Below are 21,924 nucleotides of genomic sequence, written 5' to 3'. Positions count from 1 at the left end.
TGATAAAGGCGCCACAACCTCTTTACCAACCAGTCGCAGTTGACTCAATAGTTTACTCTGGGACTTCTTGCACTTGTTTGATTATACCTTAAACTGTTTATACCGGATATCTTACGGATACCGGATGCTGTTAAATCGCGTCCTGCCAATTCGGTTACAGGCTGGGAATGTATAATATAGTGAAAGTGACAGACCGGCGAGGTGACAGCAGTCGTCAACTCTTCAACCAGCGACCGGACGCCGGATTTGGAGGGAACTCTCTCGCTTTGAGAGGGAAAGTTGAAGACTAAATAAACGCAAAGCAAAGCACATCCACGTGTCATTAGGTTAGGAATAAAACGAGGCGAAGATGTTGTTGTGCTTTCAGGCGTTTTTAACGAATTTCGTAAAGAGAATAGTTTAATTAATTTTTAATGAGGTAGGTGGATGGATTAGGTACATTCTACAACAAATTTAGTTTTTGTTTCATGAGAGAGATGTACTTTGAATAAATCACATAGGTGCATTTGAAAATTTAAACGTTTTTTTTCTGTTTAATTGCAATGTTAGAATTCGTCAATATGTAGGGCTATCATAAGCGTGGCTTATATTTATGGTGAGGAAAACTGGGTAATTTATTGGTACAAAGTTCCTCCAGGGTGGCAATTTTCTTGAAATGAAACACTATGATTGTCTTATCCGTTAACACGGTTTTTGTAAACGTAGTTTAAATTTTTTTCTGTGATTCATAGTAAAACATATTTTGTTATTTTATCAAAAGGTGTTAACAGCGAAGTAAAATTCATGTTTATCCGCCTACATAAGTAGTTCTGTCGACAAAATTCACAAATAGAGACTACAGTACATGTTTTAGCGAAAATCGTAAAACTAATATTAAGATAATAGTAGTGTAATTCTTCAATGCCACGCTCTACAATAAAGTTAGGTTAAAATGTCATGCTTCACTGTAAATATAAAATAATGTATTTCATAGTGATCGCTTCTTTGTCCACGACATCGTCAAAACCACCCGTTCAAGTTTCCAATAATACCACCGTAGACGTAACATAACACGGGCTGTTTTGCCCGTTACCGACATTTTATTTGAGGAGAATATCTCCTTAAAATACATTAAAATAGCCTGGTTGAATCTTTTTGGATAAGAAACAACTTATATCAACACATCTCTCTGGAAATAAATTAAAGCCTTAAATTTCAAAACTTACATTATTACAATATACATTTAAAGTATTATACATTATTACACACAAAAAGTAACTTTATTTTTAAATCAAAGTCGACAGTATTTAAAACAAATATTCAGTTTGAAAGTAGATTTTCCCAGTAAGCTTTCAGTCAATAATCAATAATCTTATACTAGTTACAGGATTAATATATGATTTGTCAACATTGTTTTATGTAGGCAGGTAAGCAGGTAGTAACATCCTGTTCCTTATCTCTCAGATTCTGGTTTAACTCTCAGATTTATTTATAGGATTCCTCTTTGTAAAACCACTTTACTCTATGCATTAATCGCCTTGTTTTTTTTATTCGGATGGCGTGATATTTAACTGAATATTTTTTTCTAGTTTTGAGATTTTTTAAACTTTGTTGCATATGACGTCATCATTGTTTCCTTATACTGTAACTATGTTGTGGTATTTCTATTAAGTATACTGTATAATATACTGTATAAGGATTTGGAAAATTATATAATTTTGATAAAAAATGTCAGTTTAGAGACAAATATGAAAGACTATTTTCTGTCGGATTTAAACACTCTCGGTTAACAACTCATGCGAGAAACATTTAAACATTAAGTTATGAACCGAATACTGTACAGTATTAGGGGTTTACCTATTGCCATACAAATCTAGTACAAGGCCCTATTGAACAACCCCTCCCTATATGAACCGGTTTACAGCGTGGGTGTATTATGCTGTTCTCCGTGTATATTCATCAATCTTATGAATTAACTGAAGACAGTTTAATGGTTTGTTATTATCCCTTAAAACTTACATATTGACGTCTTCTATTTCTCAAAGGACTGCGAAGTGTAACAAATAAAATAATAGGCTACGTAAATATAAATGAAACTTATTAAGTGAGTTATGAGTGTATATGGTGGATCAACGTGTAGATATGTAGATGTAGATGTACAGTATTAGTATTTCTTGGTGTTAAAGGGTTCAGTAATATAACTTCGAAGTCAGTACGACCACATAGCACTGTATGTCCTTTGATCCTGAACCCAAATAATATGTTCATGTATAATTCGACTGGCTTGGTAGCTGAGTGGTCAAAATGCTTTTCTGACAATCAAAAGGTCACCGGTACGATCTTGAGAAAATTCAAGATTTTGGTTTGAAACCGGACCCAGCTGTTCCTGAAAATTCGCCTATGATCCTGACTGATAAACCAGCTGATACTATCAGTAACAACACATATCATCTCACTCCATTCTACACTCATTCCTCACTCTCATTTGGGTTAAAATACACACTTTAGGTGGTGACTCATCTCAAATAATTGATAGTTGGTTCATCATTCAGTCTAACATAAAATGGACCCTTTGGTTGATAATGATGAATAAATAAGAGAAAACAATACATTTTACTTTTTACAAGTACAGTATTTCAAATGCCATGAACAAATACATTACAATTGTATCAATCCCTAATTCGATGCAAATCATTGATGTCCATCGAGGATTCACGGTGTTTTCCACCGGTTGATGGTTTTTGTTCCGCAAACGTGTCAAGTGTTTGTATTCGTTTTCCTTATTCTCTAAACATTTATGTTTTCTCCTTTGTTTCCCAGAGATAGCCAGTGTGCGTAATGTATGATTTATTCTATGTTTCTTGCAACATCAAATTGGGGTCATATTTTAGATCCCAAAACAACATGACATGCTTTACCAATTAGAATGTTTCAACATTGGGCTCTGGCTAAAACCAGCTAATCTCAATGAGTAAAATTAACACAGACAAAATACGCACAAAAGGTACTTCACTGTCTAAGAGAAGCTATTAAGTGACTATTAATAACTAGGGGGACTACCCCTAGGGAGTAAAAGATCTACTTTATACCCGCAACGCATACATTAAAACAGCTGTTTTAAGTATTTTAATCAATTATATTAGGTACAAAATAATATAGTAATCAGCTGTTAATACCCTGGTTGCAGGAGGGTCCAGGAGAGTGGGTGTCACTGGACGCCGAGCTTGTGATGATGGAGGGCGAGGTAGTGGGTACCAAGAACCCCACGGGCCATTCCCTCCTGGTAGACTGCAGGTTCGAACTACCCTTCGGTGAGTACCCGCCCTGGCAGCTGCATGGCATGGTACTGTAAGGGGTTGGTAGAACACCAGCTTCGTAAAGTTTGTACATTTTAGAGTAATGTAGGTATTTATCATTACGGTATTTTTATAACTACAATTTCCTATACAGGGTGTATATAAAGTCCCACACGGGCTTAATATTTTCTAAACGACAATAGATAAATCAATAAAATTTGGTACATCAACACCACACCAAAAAATCTACCTTTTCAAGGTACTATGAATTTTCTGTCATATTTTGGAGACGTCCCGCAAGGAGCCGGAAGAAAATCTTAAATGGAAGCATAGGTCAATATGCACATCAAATGAAAGGTCTTTTTTAGTAGAATACAATGCCGCAAATCACACTTCAAACGGTTGATCCTGCGCAAAATGGCAAATGTTCAAAGATTTCTTGAACCCGCTATTTTGAATCTTTGAATGACTGCCATTTTTTACTCAGGCATTCTTTTGAGCTTGAATTTACGGCATCGTAATCTACTAGTGAAGACCTTTAATTTGATGTGCATATCGACCTATGCTTACGTTAACAATTTTCTTCCGATTCCTAGGGCTGTGCCCCCTAGGGAGTAAGCGTATAATAGCAATGCAAATTAAATGAATCTTTGAACAACTGTCATTCTTGGCTCGGTTATCCGTTTGAGTTCAAATTTGCGGCATTATAATCTGCTAGTAAAGACCTTTAAACTGATGTGACCTATGCTCCTATTTAAGAGTTTCTTCTGACTCCTTGCGGGACGTCCCCATGATATGACAGAAAATTCATAGTTCCTTAAAAAAGTAGATTTTTAGGTGTGGTGTTGATGTACCAAATCTGTTTGATTTATCTGTTGTCGTTTAGAAAATATTAAGCCCGTGCGGGACTTTATATACACCCTGTATAACGAGTGTATAATAGGGTGTTCTGAAACTTCTACAAAAATCTTTGGACTATGTTATACCATAGATAAAACATACTCCCTTAGTTCTTGTGTTGGTTAGTCTATGGTTATACCGAACGATTCAACCACATTTTACTGTATGGAGCTGGATCTTTTCAAACATGTTTTACCCGTGTTATTTGGTTTACGTTGAACGTTTTAACTTTGGTACAACTATACTTCACATAACTAAGAATATCTATTCGTATTACAACTCGATTCGATAAACATGATCTACAAATTATACAATTTGTATGAAAACACGGTAATTTTCAGACTGTAATCATAAATCAACATTTATTTGATCGAGTAGTGTAATGTAAATTTTTTAGACCACCACAAGAACACAATGTAATTAGACAGTTTTTTTTTATGTTTATCACGAAAATAGATAATCATTTGCAGGCCATAAATAGATCTGTGAGAATTACAACATGAGGAGGTATGAATGTCTTGAATGGTTATGTCTTATTGGGGTTCTGTTGTAAAATATCCTTGTATTTGTTTAGGGGATAAAATTCCAACGATTCCCTTGAATAAATAGTTTCTCTAACATAGAGGAAACCTTTTTACTACATAGAAATGAGAGATTTCCATGCTTTCTGGTGTCAAACTAATACTTTTGTTCAAACGTTCCCAATCTTGGAGCAGGCAATAGTCATATAAAAAATATTTTACCAGTACATTTCAGTTCGTTACATTATGTGACTGTAACTTATATAGCCGCAGCTTTTTTTCTTCGCCGACCATGTTTTTGTTTCACATGCTGTTCAACGTGTGTACAGCTCATTGTTGGTACTTCTTGGTATACAATAGTTAAAAAAGTTATCCTAAGTGAAATACGTTTGGAGTAATTTTTCAAAGAAGGTGTTCTTTTATGTTAACAATGGTCAATGGTGATCAGTATGTTTTAAGTTATTTTCAGCTACCACATTATCATTTAACATCCTCACTCATTGTGTCTTCTTTCATTCGTTCATTCAACAATCTTCTTCAACTACCTTCTATCTCTTACTCTTCTTCTTCTTCCTATTCTACTTCTTCTTCATCTTCACCTTCATATTTACGCTGTACTCTACAGCGATGATGATGTTGCTAGGACGCTATGATCCACCTACAGGATGGAGAGATCTATTGGGCGTATGTGGCCCGATTTCGCAGAGAAACTCAAGAGGTAAAGAGTAAATTTTCAGTTCCACTCACGATTGAGGCACCGTCACAATGTTATGTACCTCACGCCCGCACCTACGCAGCTTGGAGTGTAGAGTAGGAATAAAAATAGAAAACGTAATATTTCAGAATCTTATAAACTAATTAGTCAAAAAATAAACAATGTATCCTTTGAGATGACAATTTTAAATTCAATTCATTGTACATCCCGAAGAATATTTTTACCGTCAAAGCTTGTGATGTTAAATTAACAGATTAAAATTTTAAATATTTGTATTTAAAATATACTATATTTGTTTATAATATACTTAGTCTTACACACAAGAAATGTTTAAACGCAAGTAAAGGTATTTATTTGGAGAGTTCAATTTAACTCTAGTTTGGGTAATTACCCTAATGTAAACAATAGTTAATAATACATCCATACAATGTATCAAAACTATATCAACCAAAAGTGTGTATAGATAACGTTAGGGGGGTTTTCGGTTTTTAATCTGCAACAAAATGTATGATATATAAAACTAATGTTACAAAAGAAATTCATTACAATCAGGAAAAAACCTATAAAAAACAACTTAAAATAAAACAAAATTATAATATTTTGAATGGTGTAAGCCTTTTCGTTTTCCAAAACTTTAAACAGCTAAATTTGTTCTTTCACAAAAACACAGAAATAAAACATAGACATCACATTTGCAAATACCTTCAACATGTGTGCTCGTAAAGTTTTTCTGTGTAGTTTTAAAATGCCCCTACGTCTACACTTCATACACCTCATCGAGCACTGTGAGGCCACAAATATGCTTGAATCTACGAATTAGACTTAGACATCGAACTTGGCGAAGCATGGGAATGATAAAATTACAGTCCCCAATTTTAGAGTAGATACAATCCCTTCACCTGATTTTAATATTAGTCCCTTTTTGCTAAAAAACGGAATGTCAACCGTAGAGTTAGAATAAAGGTTTTTCGTGATTGTTTGAATGTGTCACACCAATATTAGCAAGATAATTTTATGTTTTATTTGCAGGTTGTCTCTTGTATTACAGTGTGTTTTAAATCCAGAACATAAATAATGTTTTTATATTTACTCATTTTGTCCCGTTTCCATCGGTAATTATTTCGACAGACCGTACTAATATTATGCTTGCTTTCCGAGGAAAAACTATTTTATTTTCATGTTCACCATCACAGAAGAGGTAAAGTATCCACATATTTTGTGTGAGTATATATTACATTATATCGACAAAAATATTTAAATTTGTAGACCAAATATAAGACTGTAGTAATTTTACTAATAATTACTTAGTTTCAAAACTTTTTAAGGTATGCTTGTAGCGCAATGCCAACCACTTAAAATATTAATAGTATTTCTAGCACTAGTTGTCTTAAGTGTCAATATTAGCATCGTCTTTAGGGCTCCTTAAATTCACTGGCTAAAACGGATGCTGAGAGATCACATTTTTTGTAAGTGTAAAGAACTAAATTCTTGTCTTACTATCACTCTTTTAACTGTCTCTTGAACTGTTTACCTTAATAAGTTGTCTCCTCAAATAGCTTCCATCTCGTTTTGGGGTTATAAACAAGGTTCTTTCCCGAACAGCTATAGTCCTCGACTCAATCATTTTTCTTCTTTTTTTGTCTAGGTATAAAAATAACAATTTTTGGAAAACTGGTTACGATGTGCTCAATAACAAAATTATTTTGTTGGCCAAGAGTTTTATTACTCTGAGGCCAAGATAAGCATTTTAAATAAATGATGAGTGACTTAAGAGAGTTCACTTCTTTTGGTTCTTTTGGTTGCCATTTTTGTTAGTCGTCAGTTTTCGTGGTTAATAAAACAGTTAAGGTTTATCAATTTCCGGTAGCTAGCATGGTGAAATGGGATTGCATTCCCTAGCAATCACACCTGGTGTGTGTTCTCCCCTGCTTCAAGCTTCAGGGCTAAGGCCCAAAATCACTACACCTGTTAAAACAATAACAAATTATGCAAACCCTTATTGTGTTCTTGACGTGAAGTATTTTACTGTAGATTACAAGCATAATTTAGGGATGTGTAAATCATTCTGTTTGCCAACTCTAAAACATAATTATTTTTAAGGATATGTTCTACCGCACATTGGCTTTTCCGTTTTGTTAGAGCAATGACCCAGTTTGTTAATAATGTTTCTGTTGTTATATATATAACTTATAAAGCAGCATGCTATATGTTATGAGAGTTAAAGTGGTTTCAATTAAAGGATCCATTGCAAGCCACGTTTGGTTGTTATGAGTGGTTTTGCCTCTGACAGCTCCAGACTTATTGTTTTATTGCATTGGAGATTGAATAATTGTTTAATCGAAATAAATGCAATTCTTTGTTATAAATACCTCAAAGTTACAAATTAACATTAATTTTTTACATAATCTTTATTAATTAAATTTAATTAACTTTAATTTTGTAAACTTTAATTGTTTACAAAACTTAAATGGACCATCCCTTCCATCAAAAGCCACATGACAGTAACTGTCATGTGGCTTTTGAGGGAAGGAGGTATCTTATCACTGGAATTCAGGCTGGATTTTCACATTTTGTTGACTTACCAATATTCAGAGTTGCTGGTAATGTACCTTCACACATTATAATAAATTAGACTGTGAAATTAAATGCACTATTTGCATTGTGAGATTTACAGAAATAATCCTCGTCCTAGTTTCATATGTGAAGAAATAAATATTTACGAGAAAATAAGAAATATTTTTGAGAACATTCATTTATTTAAATAGATATGAAATTATTAAATCAAGTACAACTAACTGAAACCAAAACTATTAAAAAACCAGTTATAATTAAGCTGAACTTAAAACAGTTTTCAAACTAAGCACTCTGGATGAACATATTCATATGTGGGCTACGGACTCCTAGGCTACGTCATTGTCAAAAGCCAGATGCAATAATTGGTATTAGTTGGGAAATGAGCCGGTCCTCCAGCACTTGTACAGGGCCCTTAACCGTAGACCAGCTACGCCCATACTAAAATAATCTGATTTATCTTATTTATAATCATGAAGATAAAAGCCATAAGACCACAATTTATGTGAAATTTTATAAATAAACTATCATATGATTTAGTTCTAACACCATAATCATGTGTCCATGATTTTTAACTCTAACTTGCATTAAACAAACATACGTCAGTATTTTTTATAACTTATTTACAGTGGCAGTGAATGCTAGTTGTACGACAGTGTGATCTACATTGACAAAAGCCAGAGTCGTTTATTGATCATACAATCAAGAGTTGTAAAAGCTAGTTGTCAGTTTATGGGGGAAGTTTTCACAGCCATTTTGAAGCACCTGACAGCAAAACACTTAAACAGAAGACTCGATTGCAGTTGACAACAAGTTATCTAATTTTACGAGTCGTTAACCGTTTTCTAGAGGTTGTAAACGAGATTAAGACCCATCTAGGTAAAATAACACTCTCAAAACAGTGTGCTCTGTGAACCTTGAACACTACTAAGGATGAGTCTATCTCAGAGCTTACTACTTTTATTTCACTTTACTTCTTTTTATTTTAAGAAATATATTATTTAAGTGTAACAACTATTATGTATTAAGTCACCAATATTAAATTTATGTTACTCCAATCTAATGAAATTTTTCACAATTTAACAATCTGAGAAAATATAAAATTGATCTATAATTGGGTGGAACTAGTTATCTAATACAACTTAAGATAGTGAATTGACGACGCTAAAAGTAAAATCTATAAGTGAGTTTAGTTTAGTATGGTCCTTCATACAAACTGTGGTGATAAAACTTGTGCCGATTACAATACAACAGTAAGAAGTGATTAATATGTATTCTTAGAGTGAGCCGGTGGCTCAGTTGGTAGCGTCACAGACTTCGGGCCCAAGGCAGCGAAGTCGTGGGTTCGGATCCTGGTCACTGACGCAAACATTTGATCAGTACAGTTTACCTTCTTACCGTACCAGCTTTAACCTAATAATAGAAACAGAAACCCCCCTTGCTATACCCCTTGCTTTGCTGGATACGTTCCACGCAAAGATCTGTAGTCTGTGTGGATGGGCAAATGCAAGGTTAATTATAAGGCCGCCAACCTCTTTTTTTTAAGAAATCATGCAATAAACTCTAGACCTAACGATAGAAGATATAGCACTATAAAGCCATTTCTTCTATAGATAGTAGATTCAAAAGTAAACGTGAGACAGTCCAACACACCCTCTACTACGAATCTTTTATCCTAAAGTGACGACAGGCGATTTGTCTGGAGGTGGATTCCCGCATGTTACCTCCTTTGAAAACATTCCCTCTTCCCTACGTGAACAGAATTATAAACGCAGACCATTTATTTGTTTCAAAACTATACCCAAATAAACGTTTTGTAAAAAAAATTGTTTTAAGTAGTATTATATTCTTGAAATTTCACACCTCCAAATATATTAAGTATTGTATATTTTTAAACTGGCAAAATTTTATAACAATGCACATTTGTATGTTTCACAAGAACTCTGGCTACACATACTAATCTACATAACTATTGTATTTAGTTCTCGTTATATGAAATTTAAATTTATGTTTTTGGAATTGTAATTTTTAAAAGCCATTAGAATGAAACTTGTATCTTTTGAGTAAACCTTAATCATTGGAACTATCAAATACTTTTCATCTTCCAATACCTCAGTAACTATGCTTCAAAAGACATAAGACCCCTTTATAAACTCTTCTTTCACTCAAATTCAGTTTTGTGATAACATATTTTGTGATAACAACGCCCGATTTCGTGTAATAAGTGGGTACTTGTTTGTGTTGACTATAAAAAATAAGTTTTTAAAATGGATCTTTCATCCGATAATTATTAAAAAAGTACATAGCCATAGGCTACTGCCAGTGACTATTAATTTTTAAATATTAGAGAAAAACTGATTTTTTATGTATGTAACAAGAATTAACAGAATAGTATTAGTAAAGCCAAAGAGAAAGGAAATGTAGTGTTATTTCTTGATGGTAACCTATTCAAGAACAAAGTTTAAGAGGCACGATCGCTGTTTTAGGACTTTGGCCATAAATAAACCCGTAACTTGTAACTTTTGGCCAGAATATCAAACGAAAGGTTCCACCATCTTACCTCAGTCTTTTATGTGCCTATGAATGCAACCCTTTATAAACATTACCAACATCACTATTTGATTGTACTCTTATAAACGACTTTTCATCCCTTAGCCCAACTATTTTCTAATATTTCTCTAAATCACCCTTTACGTTATGGATCTACATCGACATATTTTAAATGCTGTAAGTTAGTAGCTTTATTTTTCTAATAATTATTTTAAACACGCTTAGGTTTTATGTGCTGTATTGAACTGCCTTAAAATAGAATCATATCAATTTCAATATTTATGAGCGAAGTTAATTGTTTATTTTTAATTTTGTATTGACTCGCTTAAACTGAATGGAAATAGATTCCATAAAATGTTAGTTTTATTTTCTGTTTAAAATAACCTACAATTGTAACGAGGGGGGAATGTTGTAAGTTATTTTAAACATAAAATTAAACATTACATATACTTACTTAAATACTAATATATAATTCAAATCTTAGAAAACACCACCTCGGCAACTTCAAAATGAAAAAGCAAATAAAGTTCGGGTCCAGATCTTACCATGGGGCCTAGCGAAAAGCGTGTTTCCTTTGCACGAAATTTGCTAAAAGTTACTGAATTTTCTCTGGATCAACTAGGCAACCTTATGTTTACCAGACAGAAAAAATACCAACCTTTCAGCTTTTTAAACAGACTAAACAGTTAAATGATCTAAAAATTTAAATCAACACTAACATTTACCACCATTCTATGGCCCCGCTAGCAACATTATATCTTGTTTTAGGTGTTTGTAGTTTACTAAGCAATATTTACATCCAATCCACTACATTATATGCAAACATCATTACTCTTAAATATTACAGGCAATCTGGTACCGGTAAGGGTTTGCTTAGGCTAGTGGGAAAACTACGTGATTTTGTGGTATTGGTTCAGTCGGTAGAGCCAGGGTCCAAAGCTGCGATGTCGTGTTTTTGCGTTCCGATGCCACTAAAGATACTTGTCAGTACAGCAAAATTGTATACTGAATGGACTGAAAATCTTTCTTTGCTTTATACATTCCTCTACGGTAAAAAGTTACAACACTTTGGTACATTATCTACGGTACATTATATATTTATTTGGATACATTGTCTTCATTCTGTCACACTTGGTATTCCGTGGTTCCACGCACAGGCCACATGTATATTTTTTACAAATCAATTTAAAAACAAATTTGGTGTGGCTACCATCATGTTAATAAAGTTAAGTTCAAGCCAATACAAAAGAATATCTGCAGAATTTGCACCAAAATAGTTTTTTACTCAACGTTTATATTTAAATACAAGTTAACATTTGATTTCGATTTGAGATGCCTGTACAGTGGTTGTTTTGTATTATTTGATGTATCAACGATAGTTGTGGGCACGTACAAAGCTCTCCTGAGTCTATTAACGTTAACCCACGTGTAATGTGCCGAACAACCACGCGGTAAGCCCACGCGCTCTACTTAATCAAGTGGCAAAAAATAAACCTTACCCTTCACGCCTCGCTTACTTCTCTGAATTCTACAAAGAAAGGTTATATGTCATAAATAGGAATTATTTTTCTCTTAGAAATATTTGTGCATATTGTGTCCGTAGTGGGAGTGAAACATGGTATCTCTTTGTCGTCGAGGATTCTGATTATATACGTTAATAGAATACTTCGAAATATTTCTAGGTGTAAAGGTTACAATGGTTAAATGTTATTAACGTTCAGAATTAAGATAACTCCCCTCTATATCTTAGAACCGAGGAATATAATTTTGTTTTATGTAGTAACTTAGTTTTCATTCAGAGCTCCACATTTTACGAGGTATTCTACAAATATAAAAATAAAAACTATAAACTAGCAGTTCCTTCTAAGTTCAGTACAAAACTAGAAACATCTAAAATAATTTAGATAGAATATGTGACAGTTCATAGTATTAAAGCTAAGTAGTTATATTGCTCACCCATAAATCAATAGGTTGCCGGTTCTATCCTGGAAAATGTCTTTTGTGAACTGGATTATTGTTGGCTGGCTATAACATAAATGGCCCTGGCTAAAAAAAAAAATAGTCTAGTCGGTAGCAAAGCTACAAAAGGTATCTCACTACATTCTTCACTTATCTTAAAATCAAATTTGGGCTTAAATACGCCCAGTTTTATACTCATCTCATCTGATAATATGACAATAAAGTGTATGGATACATTGATATTTCATTTTATTTACATTGAGAAAGGAAAATGGAGATGAAAATGTGTCTAGTTTGTTTGATAAAAAGGTATAGATATGCATGTTACCAATAATAAGGATATACTAACAAACTGGCTGGGTAGCGGAGTGGTTATATTGCTCACATAACAATCAAAAGGTTGCCGGGTTGAACCTGAGAAAAGTCAGTAGTTTGTAATAAAAATAATTGTTCGGAACTGAACTGAGGCTCAGTTGTCCTTGGTCATTTTGATTTAATGATCCTTTGCCAAAGAAACAACTGATCCTAAGATCAGTATACCCTGATTAACTGACTAATCAGTTAGTCAGGATTAATTTCAATATGATGAGCAAGACATCAATAGCGAAAGGTCTCTGCCTTTAACAGTGTTTCAACCAATGACAGTTTTTACAGCGGATGTTCTACGTATAAGAAAAACTTTAGTTATAGGATGGATCTATAGATTTAAGAACAATACTTTGACAAAGAATAAGAAACTCAATAATTGTGACTTAACTAATGAAGAATATGAAGAATTTGTTTCCTGTTGGGTTTCATCAGAGTGAAAACTAAAGTTAGCAACAGAGAAGATACACATGACTTCTGTTACCCCTTAGTTTTAATTAATAGTCAAAGGTTTTACCAAGTTCAAAACATCCTATCATTTTCAAATTAATAATGGATATACACAAAGACAATTATTGTCATACTCAAATGATACCTACTCACTGTTCTGAGAAAACGATTTTGGATATTAGGAGGGAGAAGAAGTGTTAAAAGTGTTAAAATGACACTTATAAAAGAAAATGCAGTCTGTACCTACACCATTGCCTTGAGATCGTGTAAGAAATGGTAAGGTTTTTGAAATAACTGGAGTCGACCTTGCGGGTCCGATGATGATGTCTTCGCTACCACGGGGTAATGTCAAAATATTGCCACGATCACATGATACGATGATGACGTCTTCGTGGTAAGAGGGGTAGTAGATGATCTAAATTTTAGTCACTATCACGGGTTATTGTCATGACGAAATTATGATCTGGACGCATAGAAGACCACAATCTCAGAGAGAAGGTAAGGAGAAAATGCTCCAATTTTCTGCAGCCTTATCCTTATCCAGTACCTGGTCTTAAGTTTGTCCTCTTGTGGCTAATTCATTTTTGGTTTGGGTTAAGAGACCCTCTCTAATTCTCTTTAATTAGCCTAGCCATTCATAATTTCAAAACTACCCAACGTGACTAGTATCGTCACCAAAAATTTGTATTGGTAAATGATTTTTTCTAAATATAGTAAATCTGTAAAATGTTTGTGTAGGTGTAGGCTGGTGGGAACTCATAATTAAGCAAACATAGGTGCTGTAAACATAACAGGCACCAGATTTTACAATAGTACGAAATGTGTGCTACATCTCAAAGTTAATCCTATATAACAGTGCTGCAGTTTCATCAGAATGGCTTGTTGACATTTCACTCAGAGGAGGAATTGTTTACCAAGAGTTATGTAAAGTGCGTGCCTCAATCTGAGGCTCACGGGCCAGCCTAATGTCCTTAGCACGTGCGTCTTGGTCTTCGTCGTCTTTTACTGTCATTTTACGCCAGTCACGCGTTTGATTTAGATTCTGTACGACGTTTTTCATTTAATAATTCGTAAATTCTCAAGTCAAGTATGATTTCTAGAAATGTACTCTATGGTTTGTTTATTATATTTTGTTTTTCTGGTTTTTCTATCCCCTCATCTTTCTTCTTATTTTATTCCTACTACCCCTCCTCCTTCTCCCCTTCTTCTTTTCTTTTTAAAAGGCTTCTGACCTTTTCAAATTGGCTTCAGAGGCAATTGCACTGGAACATTAATTCTTGAATACTATCAATACTGAATCTACTACATTGTTACGTTATAATATAACATATTTGAATGAACATCTCGCAGAGTGAGCTTCTGTCGAAACTAGATTTTCTCCGCTAGTTTAAATGATATTGCAATAACTGATGTGGAATAGGAGATGTTTTAGCTTCCGATAGGTTTTCCTTTCAGTCTTGCTTGGTTAAGAAGTTGTTGAAGAAAAAAATCATCAGTTAAAATCAGCTGAATTCAAATTAAAGTGTTCAATTTAAAGGGCACAGGGATTTCGAGGGTTTGGTGTTATAGCTGAATGAAAAACTACTTTTGTGAATTGAGTTAAACCGATTATCAATGTTGGCCCATGCTCAAAAGAAGAAGACAAGATTACTTTACAGAAGATACAGATACAAGATACAGTAGGTACTTTACAGAAATCAATATGAAGAGAGCACAGAATAGTTGAATATATTCGTAGTTTTATTTCAAAAATTCTATTAGTAATTCCCAACAAAAGCTGTGCAAACTACCTTTTAGTTATTTATTTGCATTAATATCAGTACACGCCTCATTGGGTGTATTTTTCATTAACTTATATAGATGTGTGATTTTCAATATTTTTAAACTCTATTCCAGCTTGTAGCATGCTTGAAAAAGACAAACAAAGGAATCTTAAATTTAGTTATATAAATCGTTAAATTATAAACCCGTTTAAATATTTTGTTATTATATGGATTTTATTTTTCATGTATAAAAAATCGTCCATTACGTTCTCAATTGGTGTAGAAGTAAAAATTGAGATAAGAAACCAATTACACTGCTGTTTTCCTGTATTGTAAAGGCTAATGTGAAAGCAAAATTCAAAACAAAAAGATTATCTTCATCCTCGTTCTCTTACCAAGGGTTGTTAAGAGTTTTAATCGTGTCTTATCCGGGGAAATGTTATGTTTGAATGTCAAGTAGTCTATTATTTATAATTGTGTATCCACAAGTGTTTAGAAGTGATAGCTTATTTTCTACGTCAAATTTCAAAATTAGCTAATGAAATACGCATCTGTGGCTTATCATTTAACCTCAGAGTAATAAAACAAAAACGGATTATGTTTTGTTTTATTACTCTGAGGTTTAACTAATTAACTTTGGTCCTTGGCAACAAACATTGCCTTAACACTGCAGGTATATACTTCAGATTCTATTGTTAAATCTGAAGAGTGTTTTATATTTCAAAAGTCTGATATCCAGTCCCCAGTCGTTGATTTTAACTACAGATTTTTATTTATTATACGAACAGATTTTAATGTTTGAACTTCACTTTTTGCTACTCAACCCAGATACGTTAAGTTTATTTGTTATACTCGCTCGGATCATAATAATTAAAAGCGCATAATAATGATTCAATATACTAAATTATTCGTTTTTAAGCTTTACAAATGGTTTGGAAAGAAATTGCAAACTTTATGTATTCCAGGTAAAGAAGGGAAAACCAAATGTTTAGCCCATAAAAACCCCGTTCCTATAGTCCGATCATGCTGGTTAGGGACACGCTTATCCAAAATTTTTTTGAAATCGGGTCATTTTTCTCGAGTTATCATGCCAATGGGCACAAACATATATTCCCTTAAACCCTATAAGATTATTATTAGTTATATAAGTCTCCAAACAAACCATAATTCATTTAAGAAATATATAAGTTGTTTTCCCATTTTACTATGTATAAAATATAGTATAGCACGTTATGATTTCATTAACATAATATTTTGCCATCTGAATTGACCTGTAATAAAAAAAATTAAATTACTAGATTCAATCAGTTTCGACTACTTAGGATCCAGTTTTAAAAAGTAAGGAGTTTCCACCAATCAGAGTTATTAATTACAGTATCAAGAAATATTAAATTAATCGTAAGTTATTTTTGCAGAATTATTCAGAGTGAAAGATTATGCATGTTTTTAGCAAGAAAACCAAACCTACAGCAAGGGAATGAATATATCTGTAAATTCACTGTTTTATCTAATACTATTTTCCAACCAAACTTTTTATTCACTCATATAAAGCAATGTACTTGCTAAACAAATTTGATTTTTGCAATCCTGCATATAATTTACAGTCAACTTGTTTGGTACCTAAAACTTGATTTCAAGTATTACCTACCATTTTACTTTTCCATGATGAAAATGTAGTTAATCAATTTGATAAACATGTTCCTGGAAAATCTCTCTTCTCCAGGGCCCTTCTGGTATCAATGTTTGATGTGAAAGTGATAATATTTTCTTTATGAGTTAACACGTTCCCGAATAATTGGTTCGCTGTACAGTATAATGAAGTAGACAAGCGGGGAATATGGGCCTTTGTCGGGTGAAGGGGGGGGGGGTTGGGGGGTATGACAACCTGCATCACCCTTTGTCGACAACCTTATCAGTTATCTCTCTCTCACTCCATCTACTGTAACACACCCAAACACGAGCAATTATTTCATCAAAAGAATAGTTCGATGTTGTGCTAGCACGTCGTACAGTAGATTTTAGTTTTTCAAACAAAACTTTTTACTTATTATCGTCCTTTGTCGACAACCTTATCGTTATCACTATAGCAAACAACAATCCAACGAAACAACTAAACAATCCACACAAACACAATTATACACTTACAATCATTTTATCAAAAATATATATATTTTTAATCTATATATTTTAGATAGCCTATATTGGAAAAAATAGATATTTTCTGATCTCCATATTAATTAATGACAAAAAGAGAGTTGTCAAAGTCCCTTTTCTTTAGTTTGCTGATAATGATGTTCTCAGCTAATTTTTGTTCCAAGTCCAAAGATAATATTATGTTAATCCCACCAAGAATAAGTTGATAAATTTTAGCATAAAACAAAATTCTCTGTATACTGAATATTTCCTATATGGCAGTCTGTTCTGGACGTCTAACCAACAGAGGCCATGGTGTTTTGTTGACTTGTCATTTAAGTTATGACCATACACATTCACAACATCTGCACCAAGGCCTCAGGCATGCTCGAAATGATCTCCTGCTCTGCAAGACACTGTTTAAGCATTGAGCATGCCTGCCTGCTCGATCCAGTGTAGGCTAAGTCCTTTGTGCGCCTACCTCTAAAGTACTATAAAGTCAGTGGTACTACGGTGTAGTCTGGTCGCCTAACTAACCAGCTTTATTAACTACCTTCATTTTGTCAACACGCGGGAAGAATGAGCGTGCACCTAGTCTCTCTCCCACTAAGTCTTCTTCAATACACCCTTTTAAACACTCACAATTATTTCATCAAAAGTAAAAAATCTACGTGTTCCTGACATTTTTACTTCCGACATTGTTGTCCAAAGTTGTAATTTTGCTATCACAAACATATAAAGGATTTACCACCTACTAAATCAACCTTATAAGCTAGAAATTTGATTGTTTACCCAAATATTAATATTTGTGAGGTAATTTTTGTAACTTCGTTACTTAGTTGGTAGTGCAGCCAGGGACATCAAGAAATAGTTATTTGTGTTGGTTTGTCCCCGTTTAGTGCAGCTGTATTAATTAGCAAGGAGTAGAAAACATAACGGTGACAGTTTAATTGAACTATTTTATTATCATAAAAAAATTGATTTTATACTTTAATTAGTGAATAGTTTTTGTATGGCACTTTTTCCTCATTAAGTTTACCCATTATTTACCTTTTAAAATAGTTAAATTATAATTACAACTTCTCCTCCAGCGACTCTTGACGCAAAATTAGTTAAGACGTTAATTACTACTGCACTATTTAATTATTTTGTATAATTGTCGTTTTTACATTTTCAATTTTCAATTTAAAATAATTGTTTACCCAAATATTAATATTTGTGAGGTAATTTTTGTAACTTCGTTACTTAGTTGGTAGTGCAGCCAGGGACATCAAGAAATAGTTATTTGTGTTGGTTTGTCCCCGTTTAGTGCAGCTGTAATTATTAGCAAGGAGTAGAAAACATAACGGTGACAGTTTAATTGAACTATTTTATTATCATAAAAAAATTGATTTTATACTTTAATTAGTGAATAGTTTTTGTATGGCACTTTTTCCTCATTAAGTTTACCCATTATTTACCTTTTAAAATAGTTAAATTATAATTACAACTTCTCCTCCAGCGACTCTTGACGCAAAATTAGTTAAGACGTTAATTACTACTGCACTATTTAATTATTTTGTATAATTGTCGTTTTTACATTTTCAATTTTCAATTTAAAATAATTGTTTACCCAAATATTAATATTTGTGAGGTAATTTTTGTAACTTCGTTACTTAGTTGGTAGTGCAGCCAGGGACATCAAGAAATAGTTATTTGTGTTGGTTTGTCCCCGTTTAGTGCAGCTGTAATTATTAGCAAGGAGTAGAAAACATAACGGTGACAGTTTAATTGAACTATTTTATTATCATAAAAAAATTGATTTTATACTTTAATTAGTGAATAGTTTTTGTATGGCACTTTTTCCTCATTAAGTTTACCCATTATTTACCTTTTAAAATAGTTAAATTATAATTACAACTTCTCCTCCAGCGACTCTTGACGCAAAATTAGTTAAGACGTTAATTACTACTGCACTATTTAATTATTTTGTATGATTGTCGTTTTTACATTTTCAATTTGATATACAAAGATTTTTTGAAACACAGAGTTTAAGTAAAGCACAGTTCTCTATGACTTCAAACCCAATAAGCAACTTATAATATACTACTATCGGGTGTGTCCCTTAGTACTACCCCCTGGTTATTTTTTGAACGGCTGCATATATTCAAAAAAAAAAATTCTATACAATTCAAAATCATGTTGAAAAGTGTGTAACATCACTCTGGTCACGTATACTGAAGGTTATTTGAAAATGTACAGCCATTAAAAAAAATAAAAGTGATGGAATGTAAAGTTCCAGTTTAATCAACCTTTCCTTCCATAACTTTTTGAATATCTTTATATAAAAGTCAGATTTGCTACATTAATTTCCCTTTTTAAAGCCCTTTAAAATAATGGACTACTTGATAGAAGGTGCCATTTAAAAAAAATAACTTATCCCCAGCAAAATCATAGATTTGTATGCAACCCCTATCCTATAAAGGCCCTCCATGGTGGGAGTGAATTTCAAAATGCCACCAAAAAGTACTTTAAATTACAGTGTAAATTATAATTCATGTATATCAACTAATCCGTCAGACGAAAACGTTGTTCTATGCCAATGATAATTTACACTGTTTGCAATGAGTGCCAATTTTACAATATCGTGCAAAACTAGTATTTCGGGGCGACAAGATTTAGCCTTTATACAGTAAGTACTAGATTATTTTTGCAATCACCGTCATCCTAGAACAACCAGTATCCCACAGACCCCACGACAAGATCATCAAGATCCTATCACCTAAACCAAAAAAAGGAGTTTAATCTATGCCTAAACTAATCACGATTTTCCTATCAAGACTTTCTCAACTGATTACTCTTAGTTGATTCTCTCTATCTTATTTTCAAGCATATACTTCTCTACTCACGACAACTGATACCTAACCGAATAAGATTTCATTGCATCAATGATTTTTTTTACATAAGTAAATAATTTTCCATTTAACTAATCGTTTTACTTAAACATTTTCATAGGAATAGAGTTTCTCTTTATCGACAGTACTATTTAATTTGGTTCTTTATTTTTCTCACGCACTAAATAAAATTGTTCTCTAATAATCTTTACTGATTATGTCAAGATTTGTAATGTATACCAAGGAAATTTAATAACAGGAAACTATTTAAATATGTTATGTATATATGATACTATTGATTTTTATTCGGCTTTTATGCTGCAACCTCTCAAGTTTAAATAACTACATGAGACTATTTCAACTAGGCTACTTTTATTTTATAAATGTTTCTAAATGTTATATGTCAATCATAGTATGTTCCCACAGTTCTCGTTAAAAAGCATTGGGCCAATCACAATCTTCGATTTTTGATTCAGCAAATTATACTGAAATATATTATCAGTGGCTATACATTTTAAATCATGGTTAAATCTCATTCTATTATGCTGTATTTACTAAATTGTGTTTTGATTTTCGAACTTGTTATCACTATTATGTTTAAAAGAAATCGCTATTCCATTTTTATCCACGGTTTACGATATGCGTCTTATTTGCTGACAATAAATCCATGAAGTTTTGAGAGGAATATTAAACCAGCGTCTTTGTTGTAGATCCGGAGAACACTGAAGCAGCAGATTTGCAGAGGAAACTAGAGTACTTGAACAGTATTGTTGACCAGGAACAGCGGGCGGAACAGGCACGCCGACAGATGCAGTACTTCGGACATTGTGAGTAGTATTGATTATAATCAGTATATATATAACACCACATAGGCTATTACTCTGAATGTATAATTTTATGAAGCCGTATTTTCTTTGAATACCAAAGCTACATTCCTCATCCTATTATCAAATTTGGATTAAGAAAAAGATTGAGGAGTAGATCTAACAATCACAACAATCAAGGTGTTAAACTCGCAGGTTCAGCGGAATGCTATCGTCAGGCCCCCAGTCCAGTCCAGTAAACACCGAACTGCTTGATTAGGTTTGTTGAAGGTTTGAACCACAAAAAACAGTACATACAACACGTATAATAATTCAACAAACGACATAAAAAATAATAACTTTGGTATGTAGTTAATTTAGTAGTTAAGATTTTTGTGATAAACCTGTTATACTGTTGTGTGGCAAGTTGGTCATGGCTTTATCTTTATGTTACATTTTTTTGGCTAAGGAGGAGCAAGTCGCCTCCCTGCTGGATCCACCTCTGTGTGAATTTGTTAAAAAGCAGTATTTGTGCTATTGTTAATTGTTAGATCGTTTTATTTCTTCAGACGAAAAAAACACTCCTAGAGTCACCGGTGGCAACTATTAATATCGTCTTCAGCTGGCCCATATATAGACGTGTTTATCCAAGGCCAGTCCAGTACCACGAGTTAAATCACGGCCACCTTTAACACCAGGCCGTGGCCAGGTAGAATTGGCAACGTCGCAAGTAGTACTTTTTAGCGTCAGATGTCCCATAAGCTAACATGGCAGACAGGTGACAGACGCCCTCTCATTTAATCGGATGGTATTACCGTTGAACACAGCCTTTCTGCCAGAGTTGCTACTTCGAACGCCGCGGCCTGGAGTTAAGTTCTATAATGTTCAACAGCATTAACAAGTAACAAAGTTTACCAACAGACCGCATCACTATAATTTTCCCCCGTTGCAAGGCGAATGCATGGGTGCAGTAACTAGACCGAATAACTGGCAGTTTAGTGATAGACAAAAGATTAGGCAATATAAATATTTGCTTTATCCTTAC

At 33.4% G+C, this 21,924-nt stretch overlaps 1 protein-coding gene across 1 annotated transcript in view; it reads left to right on the top strand.

The window, feature by feature from the left end:
• The window catches only part of LOC129003290 (phorbol ester/diacylglycerol-binding protein unc-13-like), a 177,856-nt gene that overhangs the window by 132,919 nt on the left and 23,013 nt on the right, over positions 1 to 21,924 (top strand). The window contains exons 6-8 of the mRNA XM_054431580.1: positions 3,167 to 3,290; positions 5,340 to 5,414; positions 20,787 to 20,903. Of these exons, the coding sequence (XP_054287555.1) occupies positions 3,167 to 3,290; positions 5,340 to 5,414; positions 20,787 to 20,903 (316 nt within the window). The remainder of the gene's footprint in view (positions 1 to 3,166; positions 3,291 to 5,339; positions 5,415 to 20,786; positions 20,904 to 21,924) is intronic.

The sequence above is a fragment of the Macrosteles quadrilineatus genome, unplaced genomic scaffold, assembly GCF_028750875.1.
Source record: "Macrosteles quadrilineatus isolate MER2022 unplaced genomic scaffold, UCM_ALF_1.0 Scaffold_9__3_contigs__length_116548681, whole genome shotgun sequence".
NCBI lineage: Eukaryota > Metazoa > Arthropoda > Insecta > Hemiptera > Cicadellidae > Macrosteles > Macrosteles quadrilineatus.
Note: the sequence above shows the minus strand (reverse complement) of the source record. Positions and strands in the feature narration are given on the sequence as shown.